The sequence below is a fragment of the Corapipo altera genome, unplaced genomic scaffold, assembly GCF_003945725.1.
Source record: "Corapipo altera isolate COAL_440 unplaced genomic scaffold, ASM394572v1 50, whole genome shotgun sequence".
Taxonomy (NCBI): domain Eukaryota; kingdom Metazoa; phylum Chordata; class Aves; order Passeriformes; family Pipridae; genus Corapipo; species Corapipo altera.
Genome location: NW_020884889.1, coordinates 1946664 through 1965600, shown reverse-complemented (window position 1 = coordinate 1965600; position 18937 = coordinate 1946664). Strand labels below are relative to the sequence as shown.

The 18937-nt window shown below is 44.9% G+C and overlaps 1 protein-coding gene across 1 annotated transcript in view; it reads left to right on the top strand.

Annotated features, from left to right (window-relative positions):
- Positions 1–133: 133 nt before the first annotated feature.
- ALDH1A3 (aldehyde dehydrogenase 1 family member A3) overlaps positions 134–18937 on the top strand; it is a 35681-nt gene continuing 16877 nt past the window's right edge. Inside the window, exons 1-6 of the mRNA XM_027644472.1 lie at positions 134–250; positions 3660–3764; positions 9526–9666; positions 11839–11968; positions 13623–13684; positions 16565–16693. Of these exons, the coding sequence (XP_027500273.1) occupies positions 149–250; positions 3660–3764; positions 9526–9666; positions 11839–11968; positions 13623–13684; positions 16565–16693 (669 nt within the window). The 5' untranslated portion in view covers positions 134–148. The remainder of the gene's footprint in view (positions 251–3659; positions 3765–9525; positions 9667–11838; positions 11969–13622; positions 13685–16564; positions 16694–18937) is intronic.

The window sequence follows — 18937 nt, the reverse complement described above, 5'->3', positions numbered from 1 at the left end:
CCTGCGGCCGCGCGAGGGGCCGGGGCGGGGCGGGGCGCGGGGCGGGGGCGGTGGCCAATGGGGGGCGGGCGGGCGGTGCACGCGGCGCTCTTAAGGCGGCGCGGGCACTGTCAGCGGGCAGACGGCGCGCGGGCTCGACGGCGCGGCCATGGCCGCCCTCAACGGCGCCGTGGAGAACGGGCAGCCCGACAGGAAAGTGCCGCCGCCGCTGCCGCGGCCCCTGCGCAGCCTGGAGGTGAAGTACACCAAGGTGAGCCCGCTCGCCGGCCGTCGGGAGGTGGGCGGCGGGACCGGGGCTTGGTGGAGTCCCAGTGGCGGCGAGGTGTTAGGTTTTTAATACAGAGTTTTCACCCTCGGTGTTGTTTTTCTTAAATTCTTTTGTTCCTCCCGGTGCCTGAGGCAGTAGGTTTATGGGGGCTTGGGGTTGAACGAGCAGGTGACAGTGGCATTTCCAATGGAGCAGTAGTTGCCCCAATCCCTAAAGCCCAAAAACTAACCTTTTTTTTTTTTTTTTTTTTTTTTTTTTTTAAATAAAATGGCCCCACTGAAGCTGCTGTGCTACCCCAGGTGCTCTGTGCTCCTGTGATGCCTGACACTATCTTCCATCCCATCCCACTCTTGAACGCCTCCAGCCCTGCAGTGGTGCTCAGTGAAATCCGATTTGGATGGGGTGAACACAGGCAGGGTGAGGAGGGGGTTTTATCCCTCAGGAAGCTGCTTGTTGGAGTTGTGTTCAACTGTCCTTGACCCAGTCTGCAGCTCTCCTCTGCTGGGAGGGGGCTTAGTGCCAGGGGTGGATTTGGGTTCTGGCAAGCCTGGAGAAGGACCAGTGTCCAGCAGGACTGGGCCTTATGGAAGGGCTTTGCCATGAGATTGGAGCCATCCTGCAGCTCTAGAAGTGGTGTTAATGTGAGTCTTGTTGGTGACTCTCTCTGTCCCAACAGAGCTCCTCTATGGCCTCTTTGTGGGATGAGGAGTCGGGCATCGAGCCCACACAAACCCTCACCTCTCCACTCTTCATTGAGCTTCCCATTAAATGGTCGCTCCTGACCTTTTGGATTAAACCAAAGGCTCCTGAGCTCGATAACTCCATCCCTCAGAGGTGAGACTGGTGTGGAGCTGAGCAGGGCTGCAGAAATCCCTGCTCCCATCGCAGCTGTAGCTCTGCGTTCGCTGGGTCGTTTTTTGTTCCACAGCAGCCTGACCCTCTGCCTTGTGCAGTGAGGAAAATGTCCCGGCTGGTTATGGTGCTGAGGAGCCTCAACTGCCGTAATTTCAACTTTGTGGCTGGACTAAAAGAACTGGAGGGGCTGAATGAGTGTGTTACTGTTGCATTTTTGTGTTAAGTATTTAAAAAAAAAAAAAAAGGAAGAATTTGAATGTTATTCCCTTGCAGTGAGAAGAAGTAAACAGCGATAGCTTGTCCGGCGAGGTGTTGATTTGAATTATGCATCCGAAGTAGTGAAACAGATTAGCAATTAGTAGTAATCACTGGACTAGATTAATTTTTAACATCTCAAGTTTATCTGCCCTTTATTTGTGAGATAAACTTGTCGTTTAGCAGCAAATTGGATCTGCAGCTGCTGATTGCAGAATGGCGTAATGCTGCACAAACAGCTCTTTCCCGCGTCCAAAATGGACACGGCCATTCGAGTTCTTCTTAAACATCCAAATGTTCTGGTTTTTGTTATTTTTATTGTTGTGAACACTTTTAAACACTCCTTAGGGATCTTATCCTGCAGCCGTGTGTGTTTTAATACATGCAGTTTTGTTCTGCAGAGTTTTGCCGGAGACTCTGTGTGCTGGAAGTAACAAGGTAGTCTCTTAAAAGTGGAAACCAATGTAAATTAAAAGTGGGAGTTTGATGTTTGATCTGATGCTGCTGGTGCATCTGAGTAAATAATGAGCAGCAGTCAATTTTCATAAAACTTCGAGGGGTTTTGTACAAACTCTGAGTTTCACCAGATGTTTACAGCTGACAGCGTGTTTTCCTCTGCTTAGAGGAGATTTTTATTTTTGGTTCTACCAGTTACGGGGTTGGGGGAGAGGAAAAAATTTTCAACAAAGATCTTTCTTATAAAGCAGCTTAGTGCTTGTCATGGATGTGTGATGGAAGTGATCTGTCCACAATTTCTTGTCTCAAATCCTGGGTATGCAGCATGAACAGATGATAAATTATTCGATTTGATTTCAGCTCCTGGCACCAAAGACTCGGGATATGTGGTGCAATTCCCAGAACGATGCCAGTGTATATGTTACATTTAAAACAGTCTGATCCTGTCACTCTCGTGTTTTACTACTTGTAGGAACATCATTTTCCCACAGAATTCATGTTGAATGCGAAGGAAAAACAGTGTCCTTCCCCAAATCTCAGTTTATGAGCATATACCTGATGCTTTAATTTTACAGTTCCTGTCATATCTCTTGTATTTATAATGTGACCCTTCTTCATTAGTGAAACGAAGAAAAACTGAATTTAAAATGTGTGAATGTTAAAATGGAGCATTTGGATAACAAAGGTAGTTCAGGAGCACTGGTGTCTTAGACTGGAGTTAATATTTCTAACATTGTATCTTTTCTTGTGACTTCCCTTGGCAACATCTTTGGCAAAATGGTCTTTTTCTTGGCCTGTGTGAAACAGGTGGGTCCAACTGTACAGCTTCTACACCAGTTACATTTTGCGTGCTTTGTGCAGAAATGGTAAGAAAAAAGCCCTTTCAGGAAGAAAAAACTGCCCAAGGAAAGAAAATTATGACCCAAAGCAGTGGGAATTCCACATGTAAGAGATGCAACATTAATCTCCTGGTGGTGTGTAGAGACTCATAAACAAGATTGCAAATGTGGATGACTTCCAAATAAAAGTACTAGCTTACAGCCACTAGCAGGCTACTAATAAAGATTACTTCATCTAATCTTACTTGAAGTATATTTATAAAATATAACACTGCCAAGTTAGATCACAGCGTGGATAAGATGCATGTTGAATCAATTAATTGTATATAGGTATTCATGTTCTGTTTACAGTGAGTAACAACACTCCAGTATTTAATGCATTTTCAGTTACGCAACGCTGGGACTGTTTGTTCTTGCTCTGGAAATGCAATATTTTGAAACACTTAAATCTTGTCACAGATGACTCCAAGTGACGTGGGAGGCTTGATCCAGCCTGTGACAAGGCATGGTGGGGTAGAACTGAGCCAGTCCCCACCCTCCTCTGGGTGCTGCCAGAGGGGGGAGCAAGATGTGGAAGTAGCTCAGGGAGGATACGAACGGCCAAGGAATATTGTGCAGTGACATGGAACGAGTGGCTCCTTTTGCTTGAACCATGCAAGCTTCTCTTGGTGTCTGCTTGGTGTTCCCATGGAGATGTATTTCAAAACCCACCTGTTTCTCATTGCCAGATCATGGTGGTGTGTTGTGTGAGCCCCATCCTCTGACTTCCTCTTGCTCAAAACCAACTGGGTGCTCAAAGTTTGGATAAATGCTTCTGTATTACAATCTCCATGGCAGAGAGACTGAGCACACTTGACTCGCCACCGATGGAAATTGGAGAGCTTTGGGACCTTTGAAAAGCACTTGTGTTGTTTTGGTTTTTTTTTTGTCTACATCAGTGTTTTCTTTCTCCTGCCCATCCCACTTCCCTTGCTCTCTCTCTTCAGATATTTATTAACAATGAATGGCACGAGTCTACAAGTGGAAAGAAGTTCCCCACCTACAACCCTTCAACGCTGGAGAAGATTTGTGACATTGAGGAAGGAGATAAGGTGAGTGTTGTTAGAAAAGCAGTGCAGAAGACAATTTCCAAAGTACTGCTTTTGGTAGGGAAGCACACAGGGGAAAAACTGGCTTTTAACAACAACATCCATCTGGTCAGACTGATTTGAAGGTCTGGGGCACTGAATGTGCTGCTCAAGAATTACATGGGCTGGGTGGGATCAATCCTGTCCAACTCGTCAGAGGCACTTTCCCTGGTAGGAACTGGCTGCTGAGCACTGTCAGAGGAATGAGATTGAGCATCATTCTTGTGGCATGGACTGGAAGGGAGCAGCCAACCTGAGGAAATAGTAATGATGGTGTATGCACATCCCTGACAGGACTTGGGCCTTGTGTTGGGAGTGGTTTATACATCAGCTGCACAGCAGCATGTTGGACACACTGAACTGAAACTTGTCTCTTTGTAAACATAGTCAACAAATAACCTGAGTACTGGGAGGAATTTGAGGTCAGTCGTGCAAACACTGACCACTTACTGCTGGAGATGTGGTGCTGCTTTTCCAACTGGTATTGTGGGTTCTGGCCTCCTGCACAAATGTGGCAACTCCCAGTTAAAACCAAACCAGTATCTCAAGAGCTCTAGCAGTCCTTGACTGGCCCTGGTTTGCTGTAGATCAACCTGGGCTGTAAGAGGATTTGTAACAATTTGAGGTGAGGAACAATCAAATGTGACACTTTTTGTCCAAAACGTAGGGACCAACTGGTCTGACCTATGGAAGAGGGCTGGCCCAAGAGCTGTGGCTTCTTGCAGGGTGTCATGGAAAGATGACTCAGCTGCTGTGCTGTACCAAGGCTTTGGCAGCTCATTGCTGTGGGCAGTGTGGCCATTTCTGCCTGCTCTGAGATCTTTTTCTTTGTGCCTAAGCTTGTCCAACACTTGTGAGGCCCAATGCCTGATTTCCAGCGAGGTAGCTGCCTCAGGGATCCTTTCCTAGTCGGACTGAGACTAGCTGAGCAGGGGCAGTGTGTTTTCTGGTATTGTTCTATGTAGAGTATAAAGCCTGACCCTTCTGGAGATGGGAGCAAACTTGCTTGGGAATGCAATGCAGTGTTGTAAGGTAGCTGTGCTTTTTTTGGATGGCACTGAAGCAGCCTCCAGGATTCATTGCCATGAGGGATTTGTGTATCCATAGGGCAATTACAGATCCAGGCAGAACCAAACATTATGTGTAATTTCTTTATACTGACTGGGTAGGACTCAACTGTGTTTAATTGCAGTGGCATGTAAACAGTGGAGTTGAAGCTGACTCTGATGCAACTGTATTTTGATAGGCAGAAACCATGACATTGTTATTGTTCCCTGAGTGTCTCCTCAAGCACCTACAGAGGAGCATTTCGTACCTGCCTCTTACTGGCTTAAAGAAAATTGTTATGCAGAACTAAAAGGCCAGTTTTGCAGCTTGCCTCTTTGAGGTTTGTCCCTGCCTGGATTGGGCTTTTAGCTTCCAGGAGAATCACTGTAAACCTTTCCTTGGGGTTAGTCAGTGGATTCTTCTGTCCCTGGATACTCAGCATGGGAGGCTGACTCCTTGGTACATGGAAATTGCAGGAAAGAATGTAGGGTAACTCTGGTTTAGTTACTGAAAGCCTCTTCCACCCCTTTATATCATGCTTTTAAAAAAACCCCAATAATTGTTTACTGTAAGTAGGTTTTTCCAAGGAACTGAGTGGGATTAGACCTGGATCTGGATTACTTAGAAAGCAGTCATGGGTGAGAACAATCCCCAAATAGCTGTTTGGCTTCTGGTGACACTTGCCATAGGACAGTGGGACATGGTCAAGCTAAGTCCTCTGAGGCTTCATTTGCCTTGGTTGGACTTCCCCCCCCGGATGTAACTCCAGTCTGCTGACCTCTCTTCAGGAAGTGGTGAGTTGTGTTTGGTGGTGCTTTCCAGTAAGTGCCACCACACTTGTTGTGCTGCTCAGTGCCACCCCAGGGACATCAGTTCCTGGTACTGGCTTTGGCTTCAGCTGTGCTGTGCCAGGTTTGGCTCTGCCTTCACAGCAGGCTGGGAGCAGAACTCCACTTTCCAAGCCCTCAACAGAAACCTGCCCCTCCCTGGCCTTGCAGAGTGTTTTGTTTAGGCTGCACGTGAGGGGTGGGAGTTTGGCAGCTGATATCTCAGTGATGACAGTTCAGTCTGGTGTTGAAACTTGGCCAATGCTTTATGAGCCTCGAAGGAAAAGTTTTGTTGTTTGTTCTTTAGTTACAGAATTGTCCTTGATGGGACAGTTGAGGGATAAAGAAAAGTCTGTGTGGAAAAAGAAGCCCTAGAAATAAAATGGCAGATGTCTTCACTGGATGTTGGGAGGCTTTTTGCCTCCCAAAAAGTGTCTTAGTGTCCAACTGTTTGCCAGGTTGATAACAGAAAAGGAATAACTTTCTTCATTAGACTTCTGCCTCATGGGAGTGGTGAAGCCCCAGAACTTCCACTCTGTCTTGATGTTACCATGTAAAAACAGGAATACTTGTGCCATTTTAATGTCTTTGGTGCTGCCAATAATAATTGGAGACAGGCTTTTTCCTTCCAGCAGCTTGCTGACATCCATCAAAGGCAGGGGAAAGGTACTCCTTCCTCAAAGGAGAGCCCAGCTCAGCTGGTGGCCTCAGAGCATGGGCAACAGGTCCACAGCTGTGACTGTCGAGCAGACTTGATGTTGTGGAGCGTCTGTCATGGTCACTTCTAAACAGTTCACTGCCACACATGGATCTTTGAAGGGTTTTGAGAGGGATTTGTCCACAGTCAGCCTGTCTCCCTCAGATTGTACTTGCAGGCTGAGGTAAGAGTCCAGCAGACTCCAATGCCCTCAATAATGATTTTGGATACTTGGGGCTGTTAAGATGCTCTTTGTGGCTGTTTTGAACTCAGGTTCAGAAGTTGGAGCAATGCAATGTGTTTGCAGGGGAGCAGATCAGGGAACCTCTTCTAACTGAGAAACTGTGACATGCTTGTGCCTTGTGTCAGAAAAGTGCCTTTCCAAAGATGTGCACAGTGGAGGCTTTTTGAAGGAGTTGTAGTTGAATTGAACAAAGATGGTCTTCACTGGCTGTGCTCCACCCTTGTTCTCCTTAGTGACCACAGTGAAGCACTCTGGGACTGAAGCAGACTGAGGCTTTCTTGCAGGTGTTTTTCCCACTCAGAGCCACTGGATCTTCACTGTGAGGAAGACACAGGAGAGAGGAAAAAAGGGCAGGGGAGAAAAAGGGAGCAGCGATAAGCAGGACTTGAGGTGGAAAATGGAAGTGGAGGAGGTAGCTTAGAACAAAGAACAGTGTGATTTTTATCCAGGGGGGAAAGGTATGTGGTTGTGTAACTGGGAGTTGTATCATAATGCAAACACCAAGGTGGGTATGAAGGTTTGCAGGCACTTCCAGGGTTGCAGTGCTTGACTTTGCAGTCTTAATATTCTCTCAGTGGAGCTTTTTGTGTAATATTCAATGTGTTATAGATCCAGACTGAGCACCAGGATGCACAGGATCTCCTTTTTCTGTGGTTTTGTGCACCACAATGTGTTCCTGGCACCTTGACAATTACGAGTCCCTTTGTCACGCCTTGTGCCTACCTATTGCAACACGCCTGCAATGAACATGCCATTCAGACTCCCCTAATGCCTAGTCATAACAGGATGGATTAAGAATGGCATTTTGGCCTTCCTGAAGAATTTCCTTGTTTTTGCTGGTCTCTCAGCCCTATTGAGGCTGTGCAGGCTCTCAGGATCTCGCTTGGTGGTGCTACCCCGAGGGTGTTTAGGGAAAGCCTGTTTGCTTGTGTGACAGTGACTGCAGTCCTCGAGCTGCTGTTTGTACCCAGCGTGTCTGAGAAAAGAGACAAGAATGAAGACAACCATCTGCAAGAATTGCAACAGGACTTGTGCTCTCATGTTTTGAAGATGGGGAAGATCTGGGCATGCACTGCAGTCCTCTGCCCACACAACCATCTCACCCCTGTTCTCTGAGTGCCAGGGTGGAGGGAAGACCCTCAGTACCAAAGGCATTGTGCCACTGCAGACCCAGTTCCCTGCACGTCAGTACACCCAGACTGGTACAGAACTAATTAATTACTGCTAAGGGAAGACTTGTTTAAACCTGACAGGCTTTTTATGTTCCTTTGCCTGCTTTGTCACGTAAAATATTGCCGCCTTTCAGCTTGAACCTTCATTCCAGCAGGCAGGATGGGGAGTACTTGAGTGTGCAGTGGCTGGTGGTGCCTTCTGGCTTTCATGATGTGCCAGTTTGAATCCAGATCAACTCAAGTGGAGTGAGCAATTTTGAAGGCCTGTTGTGCCTGGGGGTGATGGGCTCCAGGCAGGACATGCCTGTCTGCTCTCAGTGGCTCCTCACCACCTCTGCCTTACCAGCATCCTTTGCTAGACCAGAGCCATTCTGTAGCAGCACAGGTTTCCTCCAATAATTCTGTAGCAGTGTTCTTCCAAAAGGGTGGATTTCTTCAGTATAAATCAGGCTATTTCAAAGCTGTGTAATGTGTTTGTAAAGAAAAGGAGCCAACTATAATCTAAGGTACCATTGCCTTGGATGATGACTTGCTGTTTTGACCAAGAACTTTTTGAGGTGGCAGCGTGTCTCCCTATAACATTTTTTCTTGGTTGAGCACCACACATCTCTCCCCATGAGGGGAGAGTGGCCAGACCTTGCTGGATCAGTGCAGAGGCTTTTTTCCTAATTGTGTCCAGACAAGACCTGACATTAGACATAGGTGAGAGCAACTGGTGAAGTTCTGTGAGGAACAATCAAGGCTCCTTTCCCAACCTTTTGAGCCATATATTGCAGTGAGGTGCAAGTTCTCCATCAGCTGAAGTGAGGCACAGACTGTGCCAGACATTACATACAGCAGGAGCCTGTCCAAAGCTTTATGTGTGCTTGGGCTACAGCCTTGGCCTTGTGGATGCTGGTGGCAATGTTCCTGTTGATTCCATTGGATTGTGAGGTTGCCTTTGGCTTCACTTTTTTAATCAGTGTATGTGAGATGAAGGGAGGAGTTGAGGGTCTATTGTGGCCAGATCAAATGCATGAAGCTTTGGGGGGGTGGTGCTGTGAAAAGAGAGGGAACTTGCTGCCCACTTGAGTAGTCACTTGGGTAAACAGAGTTAGATTTGGTTGAGAGGATGTTAAAGCTGTAGGGAGATGAAGGGAGAATGGAACCAAGTGTGTGTAGGTGAAATGCCTTTGTCATAGTACTGAACAGCAAAACCTTTCCCACTTGGTAGAGATGTTCTGGAAGTGTTTTGGGATCTAAGGGAGCTTTTTAGTGTGTTAACTGCCATTGGCATGAGTTCCAGGGGGACTGAATGGTGGAATCTGAGCTGTGATTGTTCCCCTGGATAAAACCTTGATCTCACTGGGGGACTTTCCTGCCCACACTTGTTTAGAGGAGGCTGATTCATGTGGGCCAGTGGCCTGTCATGCTTGTTTCTCCAACTCCCCCAGTGTCACATCCTCTATTGGCAGGAACACGATTCTGGATTATTTTATAAACAAATCAGTTACATTAAATTGCCCTTGCAAGACCCTATTAGTACTTTGACCTCGAGATTGTTTATGAGCCCAGACCAAACCTGAAACATATTCCAGGCTTGGATTCAAATCCAGGAGTAAAATGGGAGTGGTTTTGTCGGACAACTTGGTTTTAGCCATTGCAGCATCAATAAGGAACCAGCCTGAGTGGGGTTTCTGTGCCACTGTCCAGCTCCTTCCTTGTAACCTGAAGTTTTCCTGTGTATGTGGTGCTGTAGCCTGACGTGGATAATGCAGTGGAGGCAGCCAAGGCAGCATTCCAGAGGGGCTCTCCATGGAGACAGATGGGTGCCCCAAGCAGAGGACGACTCCTGCACAAACTGGCTGATCTTCTGGAGCGAGACAGAGTCATCCTGGCAGTAAGTACTGGGAGCACTGATAGACCAGCAACAGTTGGCTGATAATTCAGCTCTATCCCTCTGATGCATCTGCATCTACCTAATATTTTTCTTTTTCTCCTTTTTATGAGGGGCAGAAGAGTCCATGTAGGAGTCATGACTTTCTTCCTCTTTCTGCAAGTTGACTTTATATAGTTGACTTCTTTAAAACTTTAGCTAGTTATTGAAGTGATTACAGACATTAGTACTCAAATTTTCAAAGCAATAAACACGCTTTTCCTTAGCTTAACAGTCATTAATGTTCATAGCTGTCTTCCAGCTCTTATCTTTTGAAAAACATACTGAAACAATAAAACAAAACCAACCAACCAAAACAACCCCAAACCACCACAGCTGACTCAGTCTTTATTACAAAAATGCAGGGCCAGTTTAACACTTGTGCAAATTCCTTCCCCTAAAACGGGGAGCTGGAAAGAGAATTTTTCTCTTGCTGAATATCATCCAAAGTTTAAAATGTGTGTAAGTGGGAACTGTTCCTTTCCCTACTGAATGTACTGGCTCAGGAAAATCTGTCTATAGCTGCAAAGCTGTGTTAACTTGGACATCTGCACTGAAAAACTATTGCTAATGGTTCCATGATCTTGTCCTGGAGGAGTCCTGCTGGTGCAGAACAAGGGGATGAGAACCTGAGCTAAAACACACTGCAGTTGGTAGGAACCTTTAGACTCTGTGGGCATTGCACATCTTTCCAAATCGCACTCCCAGATCCTCAGCTTAGGGCTGCTGTCCCTCCATACCCAAGCTCTTGGATCTGAGCACTCTCCAGTTCAGTGCTGCACTTTTATCTTCATGGGAATGGCATTTATGACATTCTGTGCTGTTAGAGGTGCAGGTTCCTGAGCCAGGGTCCTGCTGAGGTCAGTAGGAATTACACATGTGGGATGTGCTTAGGAGCCTGTACTTGCATGACTGCTTTGAGCTGAGTTTCTTTCCCCATCACAGTCTCTCTCAACCACATGACAGCTTTCAGTTTCAGCAGGACAAAACCAAACTATTTGGATCTAAAGGCAGTTCTGGCCAGCAAATAAAAGTGGGAAAAAATGTGTGTGTGAATAAACCCTGTTCATTTTCGCTCACTTTTTGATGTGACTTTAGAGGATCCTGCTTTTCCCATAACCAGAGCACTCACTTCAAGCTTTCTCTGTCTTTCTAGTCTGGGAGGGCTTGTTTGGCATTGCTGTTTGCACTGCAGAACACCAGCCCTTAGCTGCCTTGGCTGTGTGCTAAGTAATGACTTATAAAAATCAGTTGTTTTAGCAGACATTCAGTGGATAACAATCCCAGTCATTCCAAGGGGAATGTCTGTTCAAGTGCTGTTTGGACCCTAATGTCTGTGGAAGATGACAGGGTATGACTTCATGTGTAAACAAAGATGTTCCAATCTACCAAGGGATAGTACTTCCTTTATGGATGTGCTGGCCATTTGTACCAATATCCCATTTAATGACCTGTGTGGAGAACAAAGCATTCCCTGAGCTAATGTCCAGAACAGTGTAAAGGACACAGGCTGAGCCTGGACCTTGTTTAGAGCTGCTCAGCACCGGTGCAGCTTCAGTGGAGCAACTTCTGCCTTGCCTTGGTCTCAGCACAGATCTGAGCCCAGAGGTTACTTCACCAGAACTCTGTAAAAAATGTGTTTTCTATCATTGGACAAAAGAGGCTTTTCAGAGGTTGGGTTTAGGGTTATGAAGTAGAAAAAATAGATTTTTTTTTTTTTTTTCACATAAAAGGCAAGTGGATCTGACTGATTTCAGTGACACCATCTGGAATGCAGAACATCTGCGTTGGAGGGTCAGTTATGGTGAAGTCATGACTGGCTTTGTCTCTGACCAGTGCCCCAGACCCCCTGTATCCCACCCACACTCACCTTCTGGGGGCTTCTGGAAGGTGACCTTTCATCACAGCCACTGGACAAAGCAACTCCTGCATGGATCAGGGTTATCTGGTCTAGTCTCCCTTCTGCCTAATTTATATTACAAGCTCATTCCTTAAATATAAGAAGAGGGAAGAACACCCAGTGTCTTCAGAATAAGACAAAATAAAGCTGAGAAAGAGTTACTCTAAAAGCTTTTTTTTTTGGTTTCTCCCAAGAAAAAAACCATTAATTTGTCTTTTTAACTTGTTTTTTTTCAGACTCTGGAAACAATGGACACAGGAAAACCTTTTCTTCAGGCTTATTTCATTGACCTGGAAGGCTGTATAAAAACACTTCGGTATTACGCTGGATGGGCTGATAAAATTCAGGGCAGAACTATCCCAGTGGGTGAGTTGTGAGTTCCTTCAGACCCAGTTTTAGAACTGGGATGGGATTGGGCTTTAGGGGGTGGGAGGGAGATCCATGGAAAGGCTGGCTTCTGAAAACCTGCAAAAATAGCCTGCTCTTCCTTGCTATCCCAGGGTGCATTTTAAGCAGAGGTGTTTCAATATTTAAACTAATGGAAGAACTATGTCAAGGCCTGTATGGATCTCAGGAAAAATAATGGATGAGCTCTTCTGCTGCTTTTTTGACAGAGAAACCTTTTTGGTTTTGAATCCAGATTAACTCTTAAAGAGAACACCCCACACGTTATAGCGTAATTTATTTGTAGGGATCACTGAAATAAATTAAGGTGCCAGAGAGTGTAAGGACAGAGTTTTCTGGGGAGAATTGTATGAAGGCAGCAGAGCTTGTGCCATTGCAGGTGCCACAGGGATGTGGCAGAGGGTTGATGTGGAATCCACCAGTGTCTCCCACCTCACTGATAAGTTCCTGCATCCATGGTATTGCTGGCTCAGATGTTCAGAGAGATCATGTAGTGCTTTTTCTTAACTTTTATTGAAGAGGAGGTCTGAGATGTTGACTCCTCTCAGGAGTCAAAGCACTGAGCTCTTTGGGGGACCTTGTCAAGTTTTCTGACACTTAAAAGAGGTTTTCAAAATGTTTCCTAGGCTGCAGAGTGAGAGCAGTCACACAGAAAGAAGGCTTTGGTTCAGCTATATAAGTTCAAGTACGGTTTTGGGGAGAACAAATCAAGACAATGATTATCCATGTGGCAACATGGTGTATTTTCAGATTCAGCCTTTTTTTGTCCCTGTGTGCAGGTGATCACAGGGGCTGTAAAAAGGACAGACACTGCAGACAAAAATTAGTCACCAGGAGAAGGACTCTGAAGGGCTGACTGGTTCAGTCTCTGCAGGCAGCAAAGGGAGTCATGTCAGCCTTATAAACAGAGATGTCACCCTCATTCAGAGTAGAGTAAAACTTTGCTTTCCTGGTCACTGCTCGTTTGTCCTGATTTGAGATCACTCCCAAAAACTCTCATTAGAAATGTTCATGTTCTCTCTCAGATCTTCCCAATAAAACTGGGTGTTCAGCAAGAATGAATTTGAAAGGCAAATGTCCTTCCTGCTTTCTTTTTGAAAGAGTAGCAGCAGTATTTTAAGATGAATGGTATTACTTTAGTCCCAGAGTTCTTACCAGAAGTGCAATTCCTGTTACACTGAATTCCTGTACATGGTTCCTGTACAAAATGGGTTTAAAAACACTGCCCCTCAGGGAGGCAAGTGCTTTGCTTCCTTCAGTGAGACACAACCTGAATGAAATTTGTGCTTGCTCTTCCGTGTGGTGGGGAGGTATCCTCCCCTCAGCCTCAATGCAGGGATTTAGCAGAAGGAATTGAATCCCTGGTTTTGAAAGACTCCACTGTAACCATGAGCAGTGTTTGGCTTCTGAGCTGACACAAGACCTTTACCCAGAGACATCTTCATCCATCTGGGATGTCCCAGAGGCACGAGTTAAGAGGAACAAATATGGGGTTCTTTGTCTAACACAGGTTTAGTTCTGTCCCCAGCCTGTTAGTGTGCAATTGTCTTACACATTTTCTGTACAGGTGAGGATTTTGACTGTTTTGTTGTCTTTTTATCCTCTCCTCTTGCAGATGAAAATTTTGTGTGTTTTACCCGGCATGAGCCGATGGGTGTCTGTGGAGCCATAACCCCAGTAAGTACCAGTGATGCTGCCCTGCATCTCCCACAGAACTGGAAAAGTCCATGTGCACTCCCATCCTACACTGCAGCCTCCTGCTCCCTGGTTAAGCACAGCTGTTCTGCAGGGAACTCCCATCTCAGTGGCCTGATGTAGTTTCTTCTTTTACCCCCATGCCAATTGCTCTTGGCAGCAGAAATCCCCTGCAGTGGAAGGGTGGGTCTCCTAATCAGACGCTCTGTTCCTCTCTGAGGCTGACACCAGTCACCAGAGACCAGTCAGAGCTCTCTGACTCTCTCACTGCTGGGACACCCATCTCGTCATTACGTCTGCTGGCTCTTTGCTGCCTCGTGCTGATGCATAGTTTTGAGTTTTAAATCATATCCATTATTAATAAAGCCTGGCTGTTCTCTGAGCTTTCTGGGATTACATCTCACTGAATAGAGTTTTCTTTTCCTTGAGGTCTCATTCTTTGCTGAGGGGACAGTGTGGCTAGTTCTTGGAATACCTCCAGTATTACCATGTGTTGCTTGCTCTCTTTAAACAGATAGCCAGGAAGACTTTACAGCTACATGGAAGACATAGTTTGTTCCTGTCTGGTTGTAAAATGCTTTGAATGTTGTATCCTATAAGTCATGAGGTAAATGGTGCTGTACCAAGATTCTCTGTTTGGATACAGCACCAAGCCTGCCAGAGTTCAGGAAGCCTGTGGACAATGGTCTCAGGCCCATGGTGGGATTCTTGGGGCTGTCCTATGCAGGGCCAGGAGTTGGAGTTTGGTGATCCTAATGAGTCCCTTCCCACTCAGGGTATTCTGTGATTATGTGATACTTGGATCAATAAGAGTCCATAGAGGATTTTGACCTTTGGGATAAGGAGAGACTGAAAGAAATGCATGTAGGGTGTTGAATGCATGTGGACCCTGGGAATACCAGGTCTAGACCACTTCCCAAAGATGTCTGGGAAAATTCTGCTTTTTCTTTCAGCAGGATTGAATCTAAATTGCCAGTGATAAGAGGACATGGTCTATTTGGCAATGTGAGGGTGAGGCAGAGTGGGAGATGGTCAGTAGGATTTATCAGACATTTGTCTTGGTAACTTCTGCACAGCTTTCCTGGCTGAGCAAGAAATGTGACTGCTTTGAGCAGAATTTATGACTTAAGATCAAAACCTCAGGTTCCTCACATTGATCATCAATTAAAAGGTCACACTCGTCCACCTTTGGCACTCAGCAGTGCTTTGGAAACTATCCTTTGAAAAACCTACATGATGTAGGATGCTTTGGAAGGCCACTATTTGGGAACACAGTGGAATTTGTAAGATCTCAGGTTGACCCTAGATCAGCAGTAAATACAATAGAAAGTACAGAACTAAATTTGACTCAAGTTCAACACTGTGTTTGTAAAAAGGATGATTGGGGTCAACAAAACCACATCTGTCTTCAGTTTACTCAGAACAAATCTTCTCCAGTTTTTTTTTCCCAGTTTGATCTCAGTAACACCAACAGTCCGTGGGTTTCTATGATCCTACTTGATTGAAAAAGATTCTGTCACTGTTCTGTATGTCTCGCTAGACCAATTAACAGTCCTCCCTTTTTCCTGTGGCTTGACTATATTTAAACCAGTGTTCTTAGCAAGGGAAGTTCTAAGAAAGTGCAGCATATGGCTGATTTTTATCCCAAGGTGATATCATGAGGCAGCCCTGGAGTCCTTTACTGTTACTTTCACCAGCCACTCTGCAGCAGAAAGCTCCTAATGGAGTTATGTCATGCTCTGAAAGCGTAGAAAAGCAGTGTGGGTGTGAATGGCTCAAGATGCAAAGTCAGGCCTCTAAGAAGGCTTAGGAGAAAAAGACAAATGGGCAAATTATGGGATGCGGCCATTGGAAAAGATCACTGAAATGGAACAAACCTGGGAAAAAGAGTGAAGCATGTTGAAGAATAGCACTTGAGACTAAATTCTGCTTTGTCTCAGGCTGCTGGGTTAGAACAGAACTCATTGCTTAAAAGTTACACTGCTAATTTCTTTGTAAGTGTGAATCTGTGGATTCCTAACATATTTGTCTTCTTTGTTGATAGTTAAAACTCTTGGCTTGAGTCTTGACAAGAAGTCCCCTTACTGTTGGCCTGCTTCCATCATCCCTGAAGCAGCATTAATTATTTTTAATGAAGAAATCCTTTCTGCTGCCAAATGACCTTTTTGAGATTCATTGTGAGCTACATTTTCCACTTCTTGCTTAGACTCCAAAATCTACAAATACACATGACCATGAAAGAGATTAGCACAGAGTAAACTGATGTGGACTGGTTCCTAATTCTAAATTAGAAAACTAATTGGAAAGGAACAATTTACAATTTGAAGGGAGGATAAGAGCTCCCCTAGATTTCCATGACTGAACAACCCACTGCAGATTCCTAGTTATAAACCTGGAACTGAATGATATTGTATAACTCCTGACTACTCAGCCAATGCCTAACAGAGAAAAATGAGGGTTTTTTTCAATGAGTAGTTGCACCCTGCAATTCCCCACATACGGATGCTGTGCAAAAGTGATACATCAGGAAACTGCCTCCAACACAGTTTCTGTGAACAGCCAAAATCCTACACAAAGTGTGATCAAACTCCTGTAAAGAATGAGGTCACATCATACAGAAATTTGTCCAACTTACAGGATTAGCGTGAGGACTGCCAGCAATATTAGGGATCTCAGGGGGAAATAAAGGAAGTTAGACTCTGTAGTCCAGGCAAACACAGCATTGTAAGCAGACACTTCTCTTCATGGCTTTCCTCCCAGTTCTTTTTCTCCCTGAGCTGTGAGAAGGTGGGGAAAACACTGTGTAGAAGCGAGTAGGTGACTGTGCCAGGCTGGTCTGACCAGTGACTTGTGTTCTTGCAGTGGAACTTCCCCTTGCTGATGCTGATTTGGAAGATGGCACCAGCCCTGTGCTGTGGGAACACTCTGGTTATCAAGCCAGCTGAACAAACTCCCCTCACGTCGTTGTACATCGGCTCTCTGGTCAAGGAGGTGAGGAAATCTCAACACCCCGTTGAGGTTCTCTTAAGGTTGTAAGCAGAATTTTTGAATTGGTAGTCCAGAGTTTTAGGTTTTAAAGATATTAAAGCCTCACAAGGGAAAGTGAGAACAAGCTCTGTATTCAGTGTTTCTTCACAAAGACCTTTGTGACTGACAGGGACTGGCTGGGAGCAAAGATAACAAAACCTGTACGTTTTTCTCTTTTCTCAGGAAGCTGCAGAGAGAAAAAATGGTGCTTTTATTCCTCTTCCTTGTCTTCCCTTCTCCCAAATGAGGGAAAAACAACAGCTCAGTTTTATTAGACAATGGGACAAAAAAGAGTGTGATTAGACAGCAGTGTTGTGTTTGTTGTTTTTAAGTGGGATAATTCAACCAAGACAGAGTGTCCTGGGAAACAATTCTTTGTCATTTCTGTGGTTCATAGAACAATTTAGCTATGTCTGGCCTGTAAAGTCAACTGAAATAAAGGGAAGATCGTAGGTTGGGGTTTTAAAAATGTTGCTTTAGGGCTTGTCAGGTAGGATCTGTTGTGCCCTGTTCATCATACAGAGGGGGTGGGAAGTGCACAGAACCTTCCAGCACTGGTCAGAACAACAGCTTCCTATAGCTACGGATGTGACTCACTGAGGAAAACCAAAGGAGTTGTAGATATGCTTTTTTCTCTCAGCTGGAAGTCTGTTTGTTAGGCTCAGTCAAATGATGCTGATGATTTTGTCTGTTCTTGGCTTAGCCTGGGAGAAAACAGAAGGATATGTTGATAATTGACACTTAGGACTTCTCCATCAGGAAAGGAAGTGGGGAAAAATAATACCAGTTAAGTATTTCCTACAATTACTTGACTTAATAAGATCACATAAGGTGAGTGCAGTTGTCATGGCTTTTAGTGAGCCCTGCCACACCACTTTCTTCACTCTGACATGCAGCTCCCCAAACACAGGCATAGCATCCTCCCCCCAAAAAACCCCATTCGGTTCTGGTAAAATGAATGTTTTGAGCTGGAATTCCAAGCTTGCTGTTTCTCACAGTTGATCTTCAAGGCAGAAGTGTAATTAGAGCAGAATAATTTTATTTGGAGATGCTCCTTTCTCCACCCAAAATTAGCTAAATTCTTTGCAGTTTTTCAGAAGAATAAGTTAAACTTTTTTGGTTTTCATCTTTAAAAGGATGCAGAAGATGTTACCACACAAGTAAAGCTACGTGTTGGGTTCAATGAAATAATTTCAGGCCAACCAAAATATTTTGGCTTTCATTTTTGCTGAAAAACAGAAAAAAATTTTTGGCTCAGGATGTCCTGAACCAATTTTTTGCTTCCTTGTGGCTTTGCTGCTTACTCCAAACACCATTACTTGCACAGTTTGACACGCAGTGTTTGCTTGAAAACTCATTAGCCAAGACACAAACTCTATTAAGTGCACTTTTGTCATTGTCACATCTAGAGAAGAAATGAGACTGCCCTTTCAATTTATGAAGGGAAAACTGGGGAAAAAAGGTCTTATGAGGATAACTTTTTGCAAGATAGTACATGAGCAATTGCTTCCTGCTTTATTTAAAAGGAGAAACTGCATTTATTGAGATTTTGTGCTAAAAAGTCGTAAGAAACAAAGCAAATGTGTTACACTCTGCAATTCCATCATTAGAAATTGCAGGAAAAACAACCTTGTGCTATCAGTAGTAGGGAAGGACTAACCTAGAAGAGCATAATCCTTGAAACTCCAGTAAATCTCTCAGTTCTCCTCGGACTAGAATTTCACCTAAAGTTTTCCTATTTGTCTCTTTTGGCAAAATTACTAGTTGGCTAATCTAGGTTGTAAATGTGGTGGAAACTTGCATAAGTCTGTTACCATCTGCTTTTGTATTCCTGTTTTATTAGCCCCATCATCTAGTGAAGTTTTACTGACTTCTTAATCCCTCTGGCCCCTGAAGAACCACAAACGTCAACCTTTGTTCAAAGCAAACTTTCATTCAGTTACCCCTTGGCTCCAGCTGCTCTGCAGTAGCTGGGGGCCAAGTTTGGCCAAAAGACTCACTCTCTTTAGACTTGAAACTGGGATTTCTCCAAGAATTCTTACTGAAACTTGGCATTTCCTAAGCATGGCTGTGAGTTTCACCCACGTCTACTCCAGCTGGTAGCACCCAGCCATGTTACTGGAAAGTCTGGAAAACAGGGATGTATCTGGTAAGAGCTTCAAGGAGTACAGTACAACTAATTCAAGCTCCCTGAGAAACGAACTGTGC